Source organism: Kogia breviceps, chromosome 7 (assembly GCF_026419965.1).
Source record: "Kogia breviceps isolate mKogBre1 chromosome 7, mKogBre1 haplotype 1, whole genome shotgun sequence".
NCBI lineage: Eukaryota > Metazoa > Chordata > Mammalia > Artiodactyla > Physeteridae > Kogia > Kogia breviceps.
Window position 1 is genome coordinate 64,912,793 of NC_081316.1, and position 23,017 is coordinate 64,935,809.

Genomic DNA, 23,017 nt, shown 5'->3' on the forward strand with positions numbered 1-23,017 from the left:
GGTTCTTCGGGAAGCGCAGAGATCAGTGGGGAAAGGTACCTGTCTATCCCAGCACTGACCAACGGTCATCAGGTCATCCTGTTCTGGATGGGGGGAGCTATTGGCCTTGAAGAGGTTTCCTGAGGGGCAGGCCACTCTAGGGCCTGGCCCCCAAGGTAAGGGCCCTAGCAGAGAGAAAGAGTACATAATCCCTCACATCCAACCATAATTTACCACTTTTTATCATATGAGCAGCTCCATTTTATAGATGAGGGTAATGAGGCTCAGTGAGCTTGAGAAAGCATGCCCACGGTCCCATGGGCAGAAAGTGACAGAATCTAGCAAGATCCATTAGAGGGTGAGCCCAGACAAGGGCAGGGACCAGGGCTGACTCTTCTGTGTCCCCACGCCCTGCAGGGGCCCAGCAGTACACGGGGAGCAACAGTGCTGGCCAGTGAGTAAAGTGACAGGGCAGGACCTCAACCCAGGTCTCCAACAGCAAAGCAGAGGGAGGAAGACCCACGGAGTGGGGTTCAATACAGTGCAGAAATCTGGGATTGGATCTTTCGCAGAGAAACGGGCAGTAGGGATCCAGTGGGAAAGAACCTGGGGCCTGGATTCTAGTACTAGCCTTGGTGTGGAGTCGCTGTGCAATTGGGACCAATCCTTGCCCCTCTTTGGGACTCAGTTTCCTCACCTCCAAAATGAGAGGGTTGGGTCCTATGATGCAACATCCTCCCAGCAACAACAGCCTTGGATTCCTTGCAGCCAGAGAGATGGGATCAAGGAAAGGGAGGAGCAGGAATCCTGACCCCAAAGGTCCTGGGAAAACTAGGCTCAGGCTGGAATGGACAGAGGGAGCTGGTCCTGTGAGTGCAGCAGAGAAATGTAGGGTTGCCTGGCCACCTCCCCCAGGCAGCATGCCAGGAAGTCTCAGTTGCTGACTCACAACAGCAAACATACACCACCCTGCGTCATGCACACTTCCTCATGCACACACGCTGCCTCCACTTTCAAACCCCACCGCTTTCTGCTGGGTTACCTCAGCAGCTAGGGTGTGCCGGGGCTGGGGTGCTGAGTGAGCTGGCTAGGCAGGTCTTTCCCCTGAAGGGAAAACCTTCAGGATTCTGCCAGAGTTACCCACAATCCACCAGCGTCACCAACATGCACCAGGGCCCAGATGCCTCTGCCCTGCCAACCTAGCTTGCAGAGCACCGGCAGGGGGTCTGATAGAATGTAACTGAAAGCCAGACCAAGCCACTTTTTATCTTGTCAGGACCTTGAGTTTGGCCCCAGAGAAGGCAGGTGCTCAGATGACCAGTGTGGGGGACCCAGAGCAGCCAGGGATGCAGGAGGAAGGAAACCCAGAGATCAACTTGGTCTAAACCAGCTTCACATGGGGGAGACTGCACCCTGGCTTCATCCAGGGTCAGACTGCACTGCTTTTCCTGCCTCCGTCCTCCAAGCCTGAGGGAAGCCTGAGGATTTGTCCAAGCTTATTGCCTACAGCTCTGCTGCATAGGGATGCAGCATGCTGTGGTGGGAAGAACCCAGACTTTGAGGCAAGACAGCAACTGGAATCTTGGCTCAACCCCCTATTAGCCTCATTCTGCTGTGCTACTCTCTGACCTTCAGTTTCCTCTTCTGTAAAAATGGGATTAAAATTAATACCTGCATTACAGGGTACTGTGAGAGTTAAAGGACAGACCCCTTAGGGAAAAGTGCTGGCTCCTAGAAGCTTCCCAATAAATGGAGATCCTCCCTCTCTGCTCCACCTCCTCACCATCTGCCACATCACAGGCTTCTTCTCAAACTCAGGTGCTCTCATTGTTTTCCCTGCCCCTTCAGTGCTTAGCTTCAGGATGGAGGTCCAGCAGCAGTGCCTCCAGAAGCCTTCCCCAAGCACTTCTACAATTAGGGTATCACTCTCCATTCAGTGCCCACCGCATTTTTTGGCCCTAATTCCCATGGCCAGGACCCCCAGTGACCTACCCATGACTGACTGAGGGAAGTGATATTTCTGTAAGAGCTTCAGAAGGAAAGAAAGCCCCTCACACCTTTTGCTATCCTTGCCCTTGGTTCAGCCCAGATGAACCTGGACTACCTTAGTAGTATTGCTCCTGATAAATCATTCCCTTTTTTTTTTTGGTTGTACCTGGTGGCTTGTGGGATCTTAGTTCCTGACCAGGGATTGAACCCAAGCCACAGCAGTGATTTAAGTTATGACTTTAATATTCACTGAAAGGCAGACAAGCAATGGCCATAATATCTGCTATTATACCTGCTCCTTACATCACCCAGGATATCTCAGTATCTGAAATATCTTTTAGATCCAAATGCTAGAACAACTCTTGTTTCTCCAAGGAATGAACAAACTTCTTCCTTCCCCAAAATGAGGACCAATAACTATCATGTTTCCCTTTTTGCCTTGGCTGCCAGGAAGCTCAGAGGTGACCACGAAGCTCAACCACTGCAACTCCGTTGACCCTTATGGGTGAAATACTTGTATATTTTCCCTGAAGTCCTGATTTTTCTTTTTACCTGGTATAGCATTATACGTATCCTAAATTGCCTCAAATCCTGCATAAAGTGGGGTAGAGTATCAACAGATGCTCATAGTGGGCGATATCACATAGTTCAACCCAGCACATGTGGTCACTGTGCATGGGTGGGTTAAGGCTTGAAGTCAGATTTCCCATCCATTCCCACCCTCCCAAGATAACACCCACAAGTCTTTACCTGGATGGGAAAGTAGTCTCGAAAGTAGCGCCACACAGCCCAGTTTCGGACCCACTGTGACCTCCTGCCACCTTCCAGGGAACAAAATACAGTGTTGGGAAAGAGTAGGAGTGGGAGAGAGTGATGTTCAGGCAGAGCCAGTGTGAACCCCTGAGCTAGGTGACCAGCGCCCTATGCAGCATCCTCCTCCCTCCCCCTGGGCCCCTTTCCAAGTTCATTCCCTCACGTTTTGCAAACCCTGGATTGAGTGTGAGCTCCTGTGAGGACCACTATGTGACCTTAGAGCCACTATTAACCTCCCCTCTCCACCCCCATCCAGAACCACAGCCTGGCTTAGCCCAACGCTATTCACATAGTAGGTGCTAAGTAAAAACGGGAAGCACCCATGAAGAGGAACTTCAGCTTGTGCAGGAGGGGGTGTCCCAAGGGTGAGGGGGTGGGGCAGGGCAACTTGTGCTCTTACCTTTCTTAGGAGTGTTCCAGTCAAACACCAGCCAGGTGAAGTAGAGCACAGAAATGAGCCAGCAATCGGTGCAGAACGTGTACATGAGGATGACGCTGCAGGCCACTCCTGGGGGGAGGCAGAAGACTCCCGGTCAGGCCTGTCCCCCCTGGGTGGACTTTAGTCCCCTCTGGGCATGGGGTCACCAAGTGACTGAGTGTTTACCATGGCACTAAGCTAGGCACAGCTGGGGCCCTGGGCAGAGGGGGCCCACAGCCACGGCGGGGGGCGGGGCAGGGGGACAGGGGAGGAGCCGGCTCACGGGGACACAAGCCTCATCTCCTAGGCTCTGATGGGCTGTCCCGGCATCGAGGGGCATGTGGGCTCCATGTTGTCTGGGCAGCAGTGCCAGAGGTGGTGGATGTCTTGTGAAGCTGTCCTTAGAGCTGTTCTTTCTGCCCCTCCTGGCATGTTCTCCCCACCCGAGGGCCCAGCATAGTGACTGTGGACGAGGGGAGGGACCTGCCAAGTGCCTCTATGACTTAGGACTTGGGCTGAGTCACTGTCTCAAGTGTGGGACAACGTGACTTTTACCCCATTTTATTTTTTTTTTATTTTTATTTTTTAACATCTTTATTGGAGTATAACTGTTTTACAATAGTGTGTTAGTTTCTCTTTACAACAAAGTGAATCAGTTATACATATACATATGTTCCCATAATTCTTCCCTCTTGTGTCACCCTCCCTCCCACCCTCCCTATCCCACCACTCTAGGTGGTCACAAAGCACAGAGGTGAACTCCCTGTGCTATGCTGCAGCTTCCCACTAGCTATCTAATTTACATTTGGTAGTGTGTCTATGTCCCTGCCACTCTCTCACATCGTCACCGCTTACCCTTCCCCCTCCCCATATCCTCAAGTCCATGCTCTAGTAGGTCTGTGTTTTATTCCCATCCTACCACTAATCTCTTCATGACATTTTTTTTTTTAGATTCCATATATATGTGTTAGCATACGGTATTTGTTTTTATCCTTCTGACTTACTTCACTCTGTATGACAGATTCCAGGTCTATCCACCTCATTACATATAACTCAGTTTCATTTCTTTTTATGGCTGAGTAATAGTCCATTGTATATATGTGCCACATCTTCCTTATCCATTCATCTGTTGATGGACACTTAGGTTGCTTCCATGTCCTGGCTATCGTAAATAGAGCTTCAATAAACATTTTGGTACATGACTCTTTTTTTTTTTTTTTTGGCGGTACGCGGGCCTCTCACTGTTGTGGCCTCTCCCATTGCGGAGCGTAGGCTCCGGACGCGCAGGCTCAGCGGCCATGGCTCACGGGCCCAGCCGCTCTGCGGCATGTGGGATCTTCCCGGACCGGGGCACGAACCCGCGTCCCCTGCATCGGCAGGCGGATTCTCAACCACTGCGCCACCAGGGAAGCCCTATGACTCTTTTTGAATTATGGTTTTCTCAGGGTATATGCCCAGTAGTGGGATTGCTGGGTCATATGGTAGTTCTATTTGTAGTTTTTTAAGGAACTTCCATACTGTTCTCCATAGTGGCTGTATCATTTTACATTCCCACCAACAGTGCAAGAGTGTTCCCTTTTCTCCACACCCTCTCCAGCATTTATTGTTTCTAGAGTTTTTGATGATGGCCAATCTGACCGGTGTGAGATGATATCTCATTGTAGTTTTGATTTGCATTTCTCTAATGATTAATGAGGTTGAGCATTCTTTCATGTGTTTGTTGGCTATCTGTATATCTTCTTTGGAGAAATGTCTATTTAGTTCTTCTGCCCATTTTTGGGGGTTGTTTGTTTTTTTGTTATTGAGCTGCATGAGTTGCTTATAAATTTTGGAGATTAATCCTTTGTCAGTTGCTTCATTTGCAAATATTTTCTCCCATTCTGAGGGTTGTCTTTTGGTCTTGCTTATGGTATCCTTTGCTGTGCAAAAGCTTTTAAGTTTCATTAGATCCCATTTGTTTATTTTTGTTTTTATTTCCATTTCTCTAGGAGATGGGTCAAAAAGGATCTTGCTGTGATTGATGTCATAGAGTGTTCTGCCTATGTTTTCCTCTAAGAGTTTGATAGTGTCTGGCCTTACATTTAGGTCTTTAACCCATTTTGAGTTTATTTTTGTGTATGGTGTTAGGGAGTGTTCTAATTTCATACTTCTACAGGTAGCTGTCCAGTTTTCCCAGCACCACTTATTGAAGAGGCTGTCTTTTCTCCACTGTGTTTCCTTCCCTCCTTTATCAAAGATAAGGTGACCATATGTTACCCCATTTTAGAGATGAGAACACTGAGGCTCTAGGGGAAGGTAACTTGACCAAGGTGACCCAGCAGGAATGAGGCAGAGCCAGGATTCAAACTCAAGTCTGACTATTAAGTCCAAAATCTGCACCAGGCTTTAGAGATTCACTAAAAATTAGAAGCCCCAGACTGCCACTGGAGGGACCTGGGAGAGTGTGGGATTCCTGCCCCAGGAGGAGGGCTGGCCCCCTTCCAATATAACCAAGCACCAGGCAGTCCTAGGCCAAAGCCCAGAGCCCATCAGTCCCTCTCTCAAAACCCCCAGCAGGACACTTGAAGACTCCCTGGGACCAGCTTCCAGTGGTCCCTTTATTCTGGGCCTGCCGGCCATAAGGTTTAATAACCTGGCACAGAAAGCCCTCATCAGAGCTTCTATCCTTCCAATTTTTACCGAGCCTTCAAGGCTAAGCTCAGACCTCACCTCAGGAACTGTTCTCTAGTATCATACTATCCTCCCACACAGACCTCTCACCTCTGAATTCTCCACACTAGGGGGGCCACATCTTCTTTGTCCCCTGTCACTTAGCACAGGACCAGGGGCAACAGGTCCTCATGCTTGGGAGAAGCATGGCCTCCGTCCAGCGTCCCCTCCTCTGCCTAGGAAGGGAAGCCAACCCTGGTTGTAGGCACACCCTCTGGTGGGCGCTGCACTAGTCCCGGGTGCTCTAGGGCTGCCTGGCTTTGGATTCCATGCTCTCTTCTTCCCACCGTGCTCAGCCTCCTCTGGTTTCCCGAGGGAGAGGGAAGGGCCAGATACAGACACTCCATGAGGCTAAGGGCAGGAAAATGGTGGTCCCCTGTCATCCACAACGCAATCCTGTTCTAAGCCTCCGAGCTAGCCTCTCCCCAAGGTAGCTAAAAGTGGTACAACTATCTTGGGAGAGGCAGTGAACATAGAGTGGCCAGGCGTCCAGTTTTTCAGGACCAGCTTAGGAGTGTGACGTCACAGATAGGGAAGGTGAGTCTCTAGGGAAGCATTTGCAGCCTGTAAAGCCCTGTTAAAGGCAAACTGTGAAGTACTTGAGGCAGCTTGGTGAATGGCTATGACTAAGTTAAGACCACTTACAGAGTCACTCACATTGTTGAGCCGTTTGCCTCTGGTCCCCATTCTTAGGCCTAGAAAAGGGGTCACAAGCCCCCTAGACTCCATAGGTATCCAAGCGCTTTCAGTGGCTAGATGGATGCTCCAGGTGGGCCTGGGCGGGGCCATGAGGTTCAGGCTAAGGTCTGAGCAGCCTGGAAACCTAGCTGTCATCAAACGCCTAACTCTGGCTGAGGGGTAGCAGGATCAGAGTGGGGAGAGCCCCAGGCTGCACTGCCCAGATGTCTGGGCTCTCTGAGAAGGTGGGAGTCCCTATCCACTGTCCTCACTCTGGTGCTAAGGCAGCCTGGGAGGAGGAAAGAGAACAGATGGGGAGTCCAGAGACTGCATTCTAGTTCTGGACTTTCTCAGCTGGGGGGCCCCGCTCTCTCTCACCCCTGTGTGTCCACAGCCCCTATCATCTGTCTCATTGTTATCTGCATCCCCCATTAGACTCCTTCCAGCAGACAGCCCTTCAGCCCCTGAGCTCCTTGGGAGCTGGAACCAGGTCTCCAGCCCTAGCAACCAACACAGGCAAGGTTTATTGAGCAAAAATGAATTACACCCACCAAACAACCTGCCTTTCTCAGAGTCTAATCCCGGTCCTCTGAACTGTGGGCTCCCTGATCTATCCCTGTAGGTCATGCGGCTGCAGCAGGAACCAAACCCCCTGGGGCCAGGAGATGCAAACAACTTCTGGCTCCACATGTGGAAGGTTCAGGACCCACCTTTACAATCACCCCACCCCACACATCATGGTCAAGCTCATGATTCAAAACTCTGCTCTCCAAGGCCTGTTAGCAGGCAGCCTATGGCTGCTCACTGCAGGGATGCAGCAGTGGAGCCCAGGAAGAGCACGGACATGCTCTTCTATGAAGCTGGGGCCCTGCTGCTCACTGGCCACGGCCCATCCCTGAGCCTCGATTTCCAACAGGGTATTGGGAGGACGACATGAGATAGTGTGTGAAGAGGACTTAACACAAAGACAAGTGTCCAACCTGGAGATCCATGGACTTGGATGGGGGAAAAAAACCAACATCTTAATTTTCACCCATCTCTTATAGAAATTTAATATTTCCTTCATTTATGAATGTACCAGACCACAGTAGTCTTAGCAGCAGCCCCTGTAGGCAGTGACACCAATAGAAACCAAAAGTGTTTCCTTATCACATTTATGGCAATTGGGGATATCTTGAAAAATCATTTATTCTCATCACTAAAGAATTATAGTGGGATTTCCCTGGTGGCACAGTGGTTAAGAACCTGCCTGCCAATGCAGGGGACACAGGTTCGGTCCCTGGTCCAGGAAGATCCCACGTGCCACGGAGCAACTAAGCTCGTGCGCCACAACTACTGAGCCTGTGCTCTAGAGCCCGCGCTCTAGAGCCCGTGAGCCACAACTACTGAAGCCTGCATGCCTAGAGCCCATGCTCGGCAACAAAGACAAGCCACTGCCATGAGAAGCCTGCGCACCGCAATGAAGAGTAGCCCCTGCTCGCCGCAACTGGAGAAAGCCTGCACGTGGCAACAAAGACCCAAAGCAGCTAAAAAAAAAAAAAAAGAATTATAGTAATGATTATGCCTGCCACTAGATCTTTTTATTTAACGTAATAACAAAAAAGAATGTGTCACTATATGTGGAATTCGATGTCTTAATGTGTACATATTTATATTTTAATACCATTGATTTCCTTTGAAATCCAGTGTACTTTGTAGTACACATTTAAAAACTCTGAATAAGGTTTATAGTCTTTAACAGAATACCAGAGGGATCCGTGGCACAAAAATGGAGGAGAGTCACTTTGTTCGAGAGGGAGGCCCATGGGGCCACAGCAGCCTTTGCAACTCCAGGCAAGCACCTGCCAGTAGATTTGGGTGGTAGCAAGAGCAAGTGGCCAGGGCTGCTCAGGACAATAATTAGCAGCAGCTCAGCGCACCTGCCCATCCAAGCAGGCTTGGCTCCCACCTACACAAGGGCTCGGGAAGATGCTGGGCCGGTCTCTGGGCTGTGGTTAGGCTTGATCGATTAACCTACAGCTTGGGGCCAGTCTCTGCCGCATGCTGCACGGGTTGGGGTTCCACCAGCTGCTCAGCTCCCCATCAGCCAACCTCTGACTCACCAAGACAGTGGGATAGTAGTGGCTTCTGGGTGCAAATGGGGACTAAGGGAGCTGGTACAGCAGACTAGGCAGGGGCCTGGAGGCTGGAGTCCATGGGGTCTTGTTCTGGTCCCATTACTTCCTTCTCATGTGATTCTGGGCTAGGCTCTTCCCTCACTGGATCCCTGCTTCTCATCTGAAAATAGAGGTGTTACACGGTGCTCTCTACTCCGGGATTCTAAAAACTGGCCAAGCAAGCCAAGTTGGAGGTTTGAGCCCTCAGGGAGCCAGTTTAATTTGCTCTGTTCCCTAGACCAGTGTTTCTTTATCTTGTTGAGGCCCATATGCCTCTGCAAAAACCTGAGGACAGTGATTGTCCTTCACCCCAGAAAAATGTGAACATACTTTCATATATAATTTTGCGCCTAATTTTAGGGCTGCCCTGAGAGACTCACTCACAGGCTCTGGAATGTACTCTGCAATGCTCGGCAGCAGGTTTGTCTGCCCTGAGGTGCTGGGGAAGTCACTTATTATGCTGAGGACACTGGGGCCTGGGGAAGGGGAGAGGCTGCTGGGAGAGCAGGGCCTGGCCCAGGCCAGGGGCCCTTTCCCTCTCCTGGAGAACCTACGGTACCGTGACCCCTTTCTGGATGGCAACCCAGGGGACGGGGACACCAACCTGGACCTGCAGGAGAAGCAACCAAAGCACTGACGTGGGAGGTGTTGAGAGAGAGAAGGAGAAGCCTTGAATGGGCTGCAGGAAGCAGCTGGGGACTGCGTTCAGCAGAGGGTGGATGAGGCCTGGGAGGGGGATCTGAGGGCACTTCCCAACAGCAGCTCCCTACACTGGGGGCCCACCACGCCCTGGCCCCGTGCGACATGTGAGACAGCGTTTTCCTCACATTCAAAATGAGGAAACTGCCTTTCAGGGAGTTCAAGAAACCTGTGTAAAGTCCTAGAGCTTGTTTCTGGTGGAGTCAGGACTCAATCCCAGGACCACACCACCCTAAGGCAAAGCAACATACCTGTGGGAAAATGTCTGCTGGGAGGCAGGGTAGCATGTGGGAACAGCACACGCTTTGGGGGTCCTATAGACCTGGACCCAAATCTGTGTGACTTTGGACAAGTTACTTACCTTCTCTGAGATGGGCTATCTATAAAATTCACCTCCCAGTGAATCTTGGTGAGTCCTCATGCATGCCTGGGGTAGAGCACTTGATCGGGGACCCAAAAGGTGGTAGGTGGGAGGGTGCTTTTACCCCTCACCTCTCCAACATCTGTTGGGGAGGTGGCCCCTGCCTGCCCTCACCCTCTAAGCCCCGGCTTACCCATCACGAGGAAAGACAGGACCCACTGGAGTACCGAGATGACCTGTAGCTGCTTTTCCACCTTGGAACTATTGAGCCAAGTGATGGAGAAGAGGTCCTGGAGGGCGGAGAGGATGCTGGAGCCAGTGCCTGCGACAGAAGAGAGGTGTCAGCCTGTCCACCCTTCCCTCCAGCCTCAGAGTCCCCATCACCAAGCTACCTCCCACAGACACCTTCCTAGACATGAGAGGAGCACTGACCAACATATCAGACAGATCTGGGCTCACATCCCAGCCCTGCCACACAACAGTTTTGTATTGATAATTCTGGGCTGTTCACATGCTTCGCTTCCCTGCGCCCCAGTTTCTATATATACCCAACGGGAATGACGTCCCCCCTCAAAGCGTCATTTTGGAGAACAAATAGGGTATCCAAAGAGGCTAGGGGGAGGCTTGCCATAGTTGCCAATTTTCTTCCCTCCCCTTCACCCCAATCAAACTCCTGTCTTTATCCTTTATCTGGATCTAGTACAAATATTTAATCTTTGCTCTCTGTGTCTGTGAGGCCAAGGACAGAGGGCCAACATCCAACCTGCAATGTTTTTTTCCTCCAGGTGTACTTTGCGCACCCCCAATCCTTGACCCACGCCCCACCCCTGTATCTCCAGGACTAATACCCTTTCCCAGTGAGCTGAACCCTCCTGCCCCACCGCCAACACCACCGATACCACCTTCAGAGGGATTCACACTTTGAGCTTCATCTCAGTGCCCAAAGCTTGGAGCCCAGAGAGGAACCAGCCAGGAACCTCTGCTTCCAGTGGCCAGTGAGCTTCGGGACACTGAGGGCTGCAATTCTGTTTGCTACCAAGCAAGTGCCAAGCCCATAAGTTAGGACAAGATGTGCCCAGTTAATTGGCTCTGTGGCCGTGGCCCTGGACTGGATGACGCCCTGGACTCCAGTGGCTACTGGGTAAAGGGACCGGAAAGCCTGGTGATTGCAGGAGAGGCAGCGCTGGGGAGGAGCATGGGCGAGGCTCCCGACATACCCCATTCCTTCCGGCAGCTGGACCAGAGGAGTGCCCCCCTTCAAACCTCCACATGTGCTGAGCCCCAACTGCACGCCCTTTGCTCAGCACATCTTCACTGAGTGCCCACCTACCGTGTGCTGGTTAAACATTCCTTCACACGACCCGACCCACTCTGCCAGGCCCCCCGCTGAGTCACAGTCTTGTCCTTGAGGGTCTCGTGACCTTTCACCCTGGCCTACTGCGGAAGTGGGAGGGCGAGCGGTGTAAGGGCTTACACTCAAGCCCTTGTGTTTCTTCAAAATCTGTATTTCAACAAGGTCACAGCAGAGATTAGAAAGGGACACAACCCTCATCTGCCGAAAGTTAACAATTACTTTGACTTTCGGGAGGCATGTAAATAACACCAGGCCTCAAGGCAGACACATCAGTCCTGTCCCCTTCACCTGGTCTAACGGAGCATGGCAGAAGAGTCGGATCCCAGCGCAAACCATGGTTCCACCCGCTATGCGACTTCAGGCAAGACCTCGAGGGTGCACAGCCGCATCCCCAGGGCATGGCACATACTGGGTGCTCAGTAGCATCTACCGCTCCACAGGACACCTGGGGCGGAGGTGGGAGTACGTGAACTCACCAAAGCAAATGAATAGGCTGGGCTACACAGGCATGCCAGGGGGTTAGCACATAACTGCTCCTTCTCCCTCTACGTAAACAGCCTACCATCACAGCCGTTTCTACCTTCACACTTTTCCAACACCCCATCCTGGAGCCCGAGGGCCCTCTGGCGTCATCTGGTACAGCCCAACTGAACATTTGGGGAGGCTGAAGACAGGAGCACTGACTTGTCTAGGGTTACCTAGCCAGGGCCAGAACCCAGGATTCCTGCCCCCTGCTCAGGGTACAGCAGGTCCAAGGGTGGCCTGTGCTTAGAAGTGGGGAGAGTGTACTGGGTGAGTACAGGCGGGAGGGAAGTGAGGCCAAGCATAGGCCTGAACCCCAATCCAAGGGCCGGCCTGCCAAGTCATTCCCTAGCCACTTGGAATGTGCGGGATGAAATGAAGCAGGGGCCCATGCTAGGCGAGTCCCTGCTCTGGGTTTGGGGCAGGCTGGGTGCCTTGGCTGCAGAGAGGATAGAATGTTCTCCAGCACCTTCCTACTCAGAGTCTGGTCTCGGAGCTGTTTGGAGATGCAGGGCCCCAGCCTGGATCTACTGATCCAAAATCTGCATTTTAACAGGACACTCAGTCCAAAGTCTTAGGTAGGGTAAGCTTGGGGTGGGGTGAGGACGCAGGGAGGATCTGGGGGCCTCCACCTTCTACTGGGCAGGGGAGAAAAGGTGATGGAAGGAAAGGCATCAGACATTGTCTCATCTGACCATTTCCTACTGCAAACAGGACCCCGAAGAGTGATTGAGGAATGTTTGAGGAGTGCTCAGAGCCCCTGCCTTTGGGTCAGGACCAACCAACTGGTAGCACTCACTACATGGGGCTCTCCTGCTTTGGAGGTGGGGTACGCATAGGAAGTCCATATTGGTGACATATCCCCCACTGAAACAACTGAAAAATTCTTCCTTGTTTCCTAATCCAAATCCGTCTGCTATTACAGGTCTCTCACAATTAGAGAAAGTCAGGGTGCAGGAAATGTAGACTGTCTTATTCAACTGTCACCCTATTATCCACACAGAAGAAGAAGGCCTGAAGGGCTCCCACAAGCCCCAGGGCAGCTTGGCCAGAGCTAGGCTTTTCCCACACTCCCCAGTCTGTCCTCCCTGCCTCGGCCCAACTACCGCCCGCAGCCAGCGCTGCAACCAACTAGGAAATGCAAAGTCCACTGAGGAGTGGCAGGTGTTCCTGTGGGTGGCACAGGGAGGGGGCTGCCTGGAGGGGGAGGCCGGGAGGGTGCTGCCACTCTGTGTCCCTCAGGCCTGGGCCCACTCGGCTGCCTCCTGGCCAGACCACCCCGACATGGTTGACCACAGAGCCCAGCCCTGGGAGCTGGCCTGTCCAGGATGCTGAACAACAGGCCCAGTGGAAGCCCCCTGTGGATCTAAGAAATATCCAGTCATTGCTCCCCTGCCTAGAAAGCCGCTCCTTGCCTTGCCCACCTGATGACCCCCGACAATGAGATAAGGCAGCTCGTCCTTCAAAACCCAAACAGGCGAGCCTTTGGAGAGAGGTCACCTTTCCTTCTCTGGGATTATCAGCTCTAAGGCCCATGCAAGCGTGGAACCCTCTAGGGCCATCTCACCAGCCCCCACCCAGCTTGGAGAGAACCTGTCAGTAGATGAAGTCGGGAGAGGCCAGCAGAACAGAGAAATAAGAGAGGAACGGAGTCCTCCTTCCAGGTTCCCACAGCCCCTCACCTGGTACCGACTGCTGATTACAAGTCCACTCTCCCATCACACTGGGAGCTGCCCAAGGGCCTGGGTCTGATCCATGACTTCGTTCCCAGTGGCCTCTCAGGGTCTGGCCCAGAGTCAACACTCAGCAAGGTTTGCTGAGCAAAAGGACGGGCAGGTCTCTGCTCTGGCTGATCCTCAGGCCCCCCTCCCCCACCCCTGGCTCTCTCTCGGTAGGGCTGGGTGACAGGTAGGCGGCCCGCACGGCCCATGCAGCTTCAGGGCCTCCAACGCACTTCCATAGGCACTCTGGTTCCTCACCAGTCCTGTGAGTTTGGCATCATCACTGCCATTCTGATGGTGATAAAGGCTCAGGGAAGTGACATAGCCAAGGTCACTTGGCCAGAGGGTGGCAACGTTGGACTCAATTCAGGCCTAACTTCTAGGCCTGCATTCTGTCCCTGTGCTGCAGGTCTCCCCACGTTCCTTCTCTCTTCTCCCCAAAAGAAAGTGGGGGCAGGCTGGGAGGCGACAGGAGAAAATGCATGACCTATTTTCCTCTAGAGGGGCAGGCGAGGAGCAGGCATCTTATGCGGTAAGTTAAATGGCAGCAGGCCTTGGGGTTCCAGTCCCAGTTGTACCACCAACTCCTGTGTCACCTTGGCCAAGTCACTTCACCTCTCTGGGCTTTGGTTTCCCCATATATAAAATGGTGGTGGGGAGGATGAATTTTATGATCTCTTTGACTGCTTGGACTCTGGTGTCCACCCTCCTGAGGATACCTAGAGGCTCACCACCCTGCAACAGCCCTGGTACAGCTGCTCGGCAGATGGGAAGTGGGGCTTAAGCTGGGCACCCCCAGGTCATTGCCAGACCTCACCACTCAGCTGTCAGCATCTCCTCTGCCCCGGTTTTGGCTGGGAGAGGTCCTGCAGAAGCTGGTATAGATGCCAGTGCTGCAATCAGATGTCACCACTGCCACTACCTTCATACCCAGCCTGACTGTCCTCAAGTCCTAGGTGTGACCAGCAGGGAGCCACAGCCTGGCCAAGTCTCAGCTCCAATCTGCTCTCTCGTCACCCCTCCCCCCAGCCTCTGCCAGCACGCTGCACTCTCTGCGCATCCTCTCAGCGCCAATCCCACTGCAGCCAGTGTCTATTTCCTTGGTCATCCTCCTTGGCCAGCGTCTCCTGCGTTCTAGGGCTGGTACCTGATTCATCCATGTGCCCAGAGCCCAGCCAGGCCGGTGAGAGAAGGAGCTCATAAAGGTTTACTGCATGAATCAACAAATGCATAAGTCAGTCCCAGAGGCAGCTGAAGGCCTGGATGCCCAAGTTAGACTGAGCTGCCTGACAGGAAGGCCCCCCAGCCCTATCACTGAGGACCCCAGAGATGGGGTGGGGGAGTGAGCCTCTCTCACCCTCTCTGAGCATGTTTCCCCCACCCCACAATAAAAACAGAACCCACTTCCTACTTATTCTTATTTTCAGGAAGGAAGACAAGACAGGCCACAGAGTAACTTGACTCATTCTATGAAGAGAAACTGCCAGTAACCAATCCAAATAGCTGCTCCAGGGCACCACTGATTTCACCATTTATTTTAGACAGCTCCTTTGCTCCTGGACTTGGGGAGGGTACTGGGAGTGGAGCTGCCAGAGAGGCCCAGAGCAGCTGTCTTACCCCCAGAGAGGAACCCCCTGCCCTCGTGTCTACACGGAGCTTCCCTGCCCCACAGCACTCTCCGGGAAGGTAGACAGGCAGGGGTGGGAAGCCCCATTTCACAGAGATGGAAACTGAGGCAAGGTGAGGCCAAAAGAGGTTAAACCACTTGCTTGAGGTCAGGGTATAGGGGAGCCAGGACTCTCGGCAGGCATTTGAGTTCTGAGACCCTCACCATTTCCATGACACCAGGCTCTTGAGGGCTGGTCCCCACTACACAAGCCAGTCTACATCTCGACTTCAGGAACACAGCTCTGGTGAAGGGAGGGCTGCCTCTCTGTCCCAACCATGTCCCAAGTTTCATGGCTGGTGGGGATGGGTGTGTAATGCCTCTTTGCCCAACCTATGATAGTAAAGTGACCAGGCCGCACCTAGGACTGATGCAACCAGGGCTTCCTCTCGCTCAGGCTTGAGGGGGCAGCGTCTGAGCCCCAGTCCCTGTAATCTGAGAAAGGGCCCTGGGCCAGCACTGGCCCTGCATAACTCTGTGACCTGTGGCAAGTCACTTAGCCTCTCTCAGCTTTAGTTTCTAATCTGTAAAGTGAAGATAAGAACCCCTACCTGTCAGGGTGGTTGGGAAGGTAAAAAAAATAAATAAAAATTAAAAATGCACGTAAGTCCATTTGGCATCTGTTAGGTGACTGACACCTGCTAGGTGATTAGCTCTCGTCATGGCTTTTACCACTGACCAGAGTGGGAGGGGAATTGATGAGCAAACACTAAGTTTTTCAAGATGTGTGTGGTCATGAGGTTGTGTGTTATGAGGAGAGGGAACAGAGTGGAGGCATTAGCAGGGGAGGCTCCAAGGAGGTGGCGAGGCCTCAGCAGGGCCTGGAAGACAAGATCTGGGAGGCAAAGAGGAGGAAAGTGGGCACTCGGGGTTGGGGGCAACTGCTGGAATAGAGACTCAGACGGAGTTACAAAGAGGCAAGGCCCAAACCCAGAATGTTCAATGATCCAGGAACGGGGGTTCACATTTACCCAAAACAGATGCTGAGAATAGGAAAGATGGAAAGGGATCAAGCAGCCCAAAGTAGGCTCCTGGAGGAGGTGGGTGGGGACAGGGATAAGGATGGAGCACTTATGAGGTGCCCAGCACTGTACCAGCCACCGGGGAAATAGCAGTGAAGGCAGCAGGTCAAGTCTCACCTGTTAGGGGGCTTAAATTCTGCTGAGGGAGAGACAAAGCACCGACACATAAATGTAGGATGTAACATCAGGTGGTGACGAGAGCTATGAAGAAAAATGAGCTAGAGGGATAGACAAGAGGATCCTCACCTGTGGAGAGGAGGCATGGAGCAAGGCTGACTTCCCTCTACGGGGACACTGGAGCACACATGGCATTCTTGGGTCAGGCCTCTGGGTGGCCCACACTGCCTCCTCTACCCTCCTTAGCTACTGGCATCCTGGGAAGGGGCTTACCAGCCTGGAGAAGGTGCAGAGGACAGGCTGCACCTAGCTCTCTAACAGAGGTGCCAGACGCTGTTTGTCCCTTTGCCATAAGTTGTTTGGATTCTATTGTTGTTTGGATGTCTATTTGCCATCCCTCCAAATAGCCAGGAAGCTAGTCCAAGTGCCAAAGAAATGCCACATCTTCAAGGCCAGAGGCAAGATCTCTTCTGGGTCCCCTCCCCGCCAAGCACCTTTTAGCAGGAGTCCACACGTGTGATGATAGGGGACAGTCATGGCTCTCGAGGGTCATGCCTGTTGATCTCAGGGCATCAGGAGAACCTGACCTGCAACTCACAGGAAGTGCAGCCTTGGTGAGTCACTTCCTGTGCAAGCCTCAGTTTCCTCATCTGTACAGTGTGGCTGATACCTACCTTGCCCGATTCTTGGGAGAATTAAATGAGATAATGTAGAGGCAAGAGCATCATAAAAAGTAAAGACCTGGGTGAATGTGGGGTAATTACCAAGTAAGCCTGGGTTTCCTCTCCTGTCTAATGGGTTTCAGAACCCCTGCCTGGCCTTGGAGCAGAGGCACTGGCGTCAGTAGACTTAGGATTCAAACCCTGGCTCTGACTATTATTTAGTGTGAGACCCTTAAAGTCACTTCCCCTGTCTGAGACTCAGCGTCGTCCTTTGTTGTGATCCAGAATTGTTGGGAGGAATCCAAACAGCTTATGGCAAAGGGACAAACAGCGTCTGGCACCTCTGTTAGAGATCTAGAAAGATGCCAGTGAGGTCACAGAGATGTGGACAGCTGCCAGAGGCTCCTGAGTGGGGAAGTCATCCTGCTCACGTTTGCAGCCCCAAAGATGACACACCTGGGCCCAGCCAGACCTAAGCTCTGCCCTGGTCCAGCAGCTGCCAAGTGGACAGTGAGGAAGTTGCCCCAAGCTACTCCAGAGGGCTGGGAACAAGTCTGCACAGAGGCAGAGAGATGGACATTCTGACTCCTGGCAGACCCTTTGAGGTCCAGGAAGCTAGTCCAAGTGCCAAAGAAATGCCATGTCTTCAAGGCCAGAGGCAAGCTCTCTTCCGGGTCCCCTCCCCACCAAGCACCTTTCAGCAGGAGTCCACACGTGTGATGATGGGGGACAGTCATGGCTCTCGAGGGTCATGCCTGTTGATCTCAGAGGCCCAGCCCTGGGTTGGGCTCCAACTAGCCCTGCACATGAAGCTGTGCCCATTCTCTGCCTTACCACATGCTCAGCCAGACCCTTCTTCCCTCTAGGAAGTCTCCCTACGCTCTTGGCCCTGCCTGCCGTCCCTCCAAATACAGTCCTGTCACCTCCAGGCCCAATTTGCTCAGTCACTGAGCTCACACTTACTGGGTACCTACCAGGCCCTGAAAGCTGGTCCATCAGAGACAGGCCTCATCCTTCCTGGCCGATTCTTCCTCGGGAAAGCCCTCCTCCCCCACCCCATGTGCCCCACCTCACCCTGCACTAAGCCTTTCTCATTCTGGGAGAGAGTGTGCATTTGCTCATCTGGGTCTCTGTGCCCAGCGTGGGGTCAGGCACAGAGCAGATGCTTGGTCAACGTTTGCCAACTGGATGCTCGAGGGGCCTGCGATGAATAAACAGGGCCTGGACAAGAACAGAGATGATGGACCTGTGCCATGGCAGACGGTCAAACAGGAACTTTCTAGGGAATCAGGAGGGAAAGGTCTCCTCTAGCTGGAGGGGTTGCGGTAAAAGGCAGGGGCAACAGTGGAAGGTTCCAGAAGGAGGGAGAGAAGGGTGGAGGCCAAACATTAACATTCATTCAGCGAGTACTTTCTGAGTACCCTTTACAGGCCAGGCTAGGTGCTGCTCTAGGGTGGGAGCTGCCAGACCCTGCCTTGCCTCTGCTTCTTGGGCTCTTGTGGGAGGAGGAGCTCCACCCCGGGGCTGCCCACCTCAGCTATGGCTGGGGAGACAGGGCTGTGAACAATGAGGCAAAGAGCGTAAGCCAGGGCCGGGAATCCACAGGAGGTACCCAACTGGCCTGGAGGATGCTGTCATGGATGGGTCAGGTGAGATGTAAAGGATGAGTAAGTTTGCCAGGCTGACAGGAGGGAGGTGCAGGGTCAGGACCCCAGGTACTGGAGTCCCACAAATGGCACTGGAAAAGGCCTGGAAGGGAGAGAGCGCACAACTTTGAGGAATTAACTGCAAATAGTTCAACCAGGTTGAAGCACAGCAACCGTGTGAATGGGTGAAGCTAGTCGAGAACAAGCAGGGGAGTGAGCCATGGAGGACTGGAAATGCCAGGCTGAGGAGTCCTGGGCTCCATCCTGAAAGCAGAGAAAATTGCTGCCCACACCTTCCATTCCCTCCACCAGCTTCAGATGGTGTCTAAGGGCCCCGAGGCAACTAGCCAGCCACTCACCTGGTCCCAATCCACCGCTGATTTCTTTTCTCGAAAGACTGATAATCTCCCCTTTAAGGGTTAGGCGTTCTTTAAGTAGGTAACCTTAAAGCAAATTAGGTGTCCTTACAACAAGGCCCACTGGGACATCTCACCCAAAGGTGTCCCTGGAGGATCCTGGAGGTGACTGCTGAGGACCCCAATGCCCTGCTTTCTCTACCCCCATCTTCTGACACATTAAAAAAATAGCTACTGAAGTGGGAGGGGTTGCCATGGCAACACCACCAGCTTGTGGGTATGTCACCACCAAGGAGTCCTCAAAATAGGCCCTTATCACAATACATGGGCAAGCGTGGGGAGCTAGGTTCTTCTGGGGCACTTACCTGGGCCCCAAGCAGGACATGAGCCCATTTTCACAAGGACAAGTTGAGGACAAGAATGAGTAGGAGGTTGACCCCCAGGATCCCACCGCTATCAGGGGCATGATCGGAATCACACTTCTGCAGCAGAGCTGGAATGAACCCAAGGGGGCTGCCTTATGCAGCCCTCCTTACTGTACAGACAAGGAGGCTGAGGCCCCAAGAGGGCAGGGTCTTGCCCAAGGTCACACGGAAGCAGATGCAGAGTGAGCCTCCAGGCCACTAAATCTGCTCTAATAGTGAAATGAATTCACATTTCCTGCTTCTGTCGATTTGCCCAAAGGGTTCGTGTGTTCAGCTTCCTTGAGTCTGCACCATACCCTGGGCAGATATTCTTATCATGCATTTGCCCGTTTTACAGATGAGGATACTGAGACTCCTGGCCCCAAACCCTCAAAGCTGCCAGCAGCAACTCCAACCCAGGAGGTTCCAGAAGTGGTAGAGGTCAAGAAACTCTGAGTGCACCAGGTGCCTCTCCCAGCAGCTCTCAAATCTCCACCCCCACCCCCTGCAAAGGGCATAGGTGAGCCACCCCAGGCCTGGATACAGCAACCTCTATCTCCCTTGTCTCTCAGCACACCAGGACCTCAGCTCAGGTTGGTAGCCCAGAGACCCTGCAGTCAGACTTTCCCTCCCACCCAAATCTCATGTCTCTATTTATGCTGGTCCCTGTATCTGAAGGTTCTTGCCTGTCTTGGTAACACCTGTTCATCTTTCAATATTCAGATTGACTGTCGCCTCTTCCAGGAAGCCTTCCTTGACCGCAGGATGATTTAGCTGCCTAACCCTCACCTCCAGGCCTCCACCCTTGCTTCCTTCCCCTTTAACTATGTGGGTCACTGCGCACTGTCATCCCCCTAGTCTCAATTCCTCAAAGGCAGGGACCATGGATTATTGACCTGTGTGCAGCACAGAGTCTGACACACAGAGGTGCTCCATCAATAAACTGAAGGGCCTACACCCGAGTCCCCACTGTGAGAAGCCTTCCTGTATGTCCCAGAGCTGAGTCTGCCACTCTCCATAGTGTTGGAGGCTGTTGCACGTGTCACACAAAATGAATGACAAGGACTAACAGGCAAGTCACAAGTTAGTTTACAAAGTGCTTTCCATTCATGTTAACCTAAACCCTCACATCCTTGAGAGTCTGAGATTTTCTGATCCTATTTTCCATTTAGGGGGAGTGAGATACCCAGAGCAGAAGTGAAGCCAGGGCTGGAATCCTGGCTCTCTGGCTTCTAAGCCCTGGAAGTAATGGGGGGAACTGTGGTGAGCCCCCCACCCTCGGCACTCAGCCCTGGAACTGACTCCTCGTGAGACTGTGGTGTCTCCAGAGCAGGGAACAGCTGCAGGCCCAGCACCCAGCACGGGTGGGCACAGAGGAGGCCTGAGGAAGAATTGAGAAATCACACTGAAGCAAAAAGCAGGGCTTCCTGCCAAGAGGAAGGAGCAGTGCTCAGGAGGGCTGAGGTCCCATTAATGATTCATTCATTCAACAAATATTTACTGAGCACTATCTACTATACACCAGGCACTGTGCTAAATGCTGGGACAAACACTGAGAAAGACTGACAGGATCCCTGTTCCTAAAGGGCTGACATTCTTCTGGGGTAGACAATCACCTAAACAGATAAGTACACATGAGAATTTAGGTAATGAGAGGGGCTATAAAAAAATAAAACAAGATGGGGCGGCTCTCCAGATGATGTGGTCAGAGAAGGCCTCTGAGAGGAGACTGAATGGTTGGAAGCCAGCCATGCAGTGACCTGGGCAGAGGGCAGCACATGCAAAGGCCCTGAGGTAGGACTGAACTGGTGGGAATGCTGGGAGAACAGGAAGACCCCTGGCAGTTCTAGAGCATGACGTGGTAGGAGACGAGGTTGTGAGGCCGTGAGGACTGCTCACAGGGGGCTCCACGGCCACAAGGAGGAGTTTGGAAGGTTTGGAGTACGATGAGGGGCAATTGGCTGTTCCCCTGGCCTCAAAACTCTGGGGCTCGTGGTGCATGTACTCATCAAGGCAAGTTGGGGGAGCTTCCTGAAAGAGCTTGGGAAGGGGTGACCTGCCACTCCCATCATGGTCTGGGAGCAACTTACACTCATTCAAGAAACGACCACCTACAGTGGCCAGAGCCCTGCACTCAGCCCTTCACGGCTTCACCACAATTCTCTCTTGGTTTAAGGTGGCCAATGACTGGGAGATGGATCTGGGTTCTAACCCTGGCTTTGATAGCCCTGGTCCAGTCCCTTCTCTCTGGGCCCCTCAGTGTCCCATCTGCAATTGTGAGGGCTGTGCCAGATGCAGCGCTCCCAGAGAGCTTTGATTTTATGACTCAAGTACTTGTTGCTGAAATCAGGGGTGGGAGGATGGGGGTGGGGCAGGATTTCCACACTGGCTAGTGAATCACCTAGCCTGCTAATAAAATATTACTCTTGGCTCTCCTTTACCAGCCCAGAAGAGCCCTCAGTAGCACAGATAGCCCCAAAGTGGCATTTGTGCATTTGGGGAAGTGGTGTATGCAAGGAAAGAAAGCTATAAAGAATTGGGGGAGGGAGGAACATGAGAATGATGTTCTCATCCTATGACTTAGGACTGGGTTAGGTGACTGTCAATCCTTAGTTCCAGAGTTAGCCTCCAACAATCCAGCCTCTTAGTTTCACCTCCTACCAAGTTCCTGCTTGCATACTCCCAGTGATGGAGAGCTCCATCCCCACCCACACCAAACCTGCTGCAATCCTCAATAGCTATCAGAAAGGATTCCTCCGTTACATCAAATATGCCCCCCACAACGCCACCCCTGTTCCTGGCCTTGCTTTTCAGAGCCTCACAGAACAAATCAGCTCAGGATTTTACTGGGGCTGCCACCATTTCATGCTGGGTCCTGTGGTGAACCCTGGGGATAGAGGCAGGCATCAGAGCGCTTTGACCTGAAGAGCCTCACATCCAGGGGCAAAAGCAGGGATGAGAATATGACTAACTCTGCATTCTCCACCCCTGGCACAGGTAAATCCTTCAGATATTAGAAGATACCAACAGAGACGCCCATCTCCCCGACACTTCCAGCACACACACACCTACCCATGCACCCACAGCTGGCCTTTGCTTTTGATCAAGAAGCCAGACACCAAGGTATCTATTTCAATCTCACCCATCCCAGGTCTTCCCTTCACAGAAGCCATGGTCTCTCCTTGAATACCACCACCCACAGGGTGTTCACCACCTCCCAACAATGGGACCTCACTGGCAGAGGCAAACCAGGCCACTGGGGAGTGTCTTCAAAGACCAAAGATGTAGAAAGCAGGTCTAATGGAGATGCCAGATAACACAAGATTTCCTTCAGCTCTCTCCCTTCCCCACCCAAGTCTTTCACCAAAGCGGAGCCCAGACACCTAAAGTAATTGGTTTGCATTTCATACCAGCCCTTGCTACATCCCATGATGGAATTGTTTGCAGCCAGTTTTTTTCTTTTTTTAATGTTTTCAAGACCTGATAACAACATGGAGAAATGCTCCTGATAGGATAGTAAGTGACTTGGTCAAAATCATTCACTGGAAGGCCTCCTGAATTACAAATCCTAGGTCAAAAATGAGGAAGTCAGGGTACCCTGCTCCCGGAAGATAGAGCTCACAGCCTGTGGACAGCAGAGATGAGGGAAGGGGATCTCCAGGAAGGACCACCAGAGAGCATCCCTATCCCGTTCTCTGGAGACAAAAGCATTTTTAAAAGCATGAACATGGCTAGGTCCCTTCCT

General features: G+C 52.5%; 1 protein-coding gene across 1 annotated transcript in view; it reads right to left on the reverse strand.

Moving 5' to 3' along the window:
* UVRAG (UV radiation resistance associated) overlaps positions 1–23,017 on the reverse strand; it is a 383,943-nt gene that overhangs the window by 358,656 nt on the left and 2,270 nt on the right. The window contains 1 exon segment of the mRNA XM_059067816.2: positions 9,996–10,124. Within this exon segment, the coding sequence (XP_058923799.1) occupies positions 9,996–10,124 (129 nt within the window).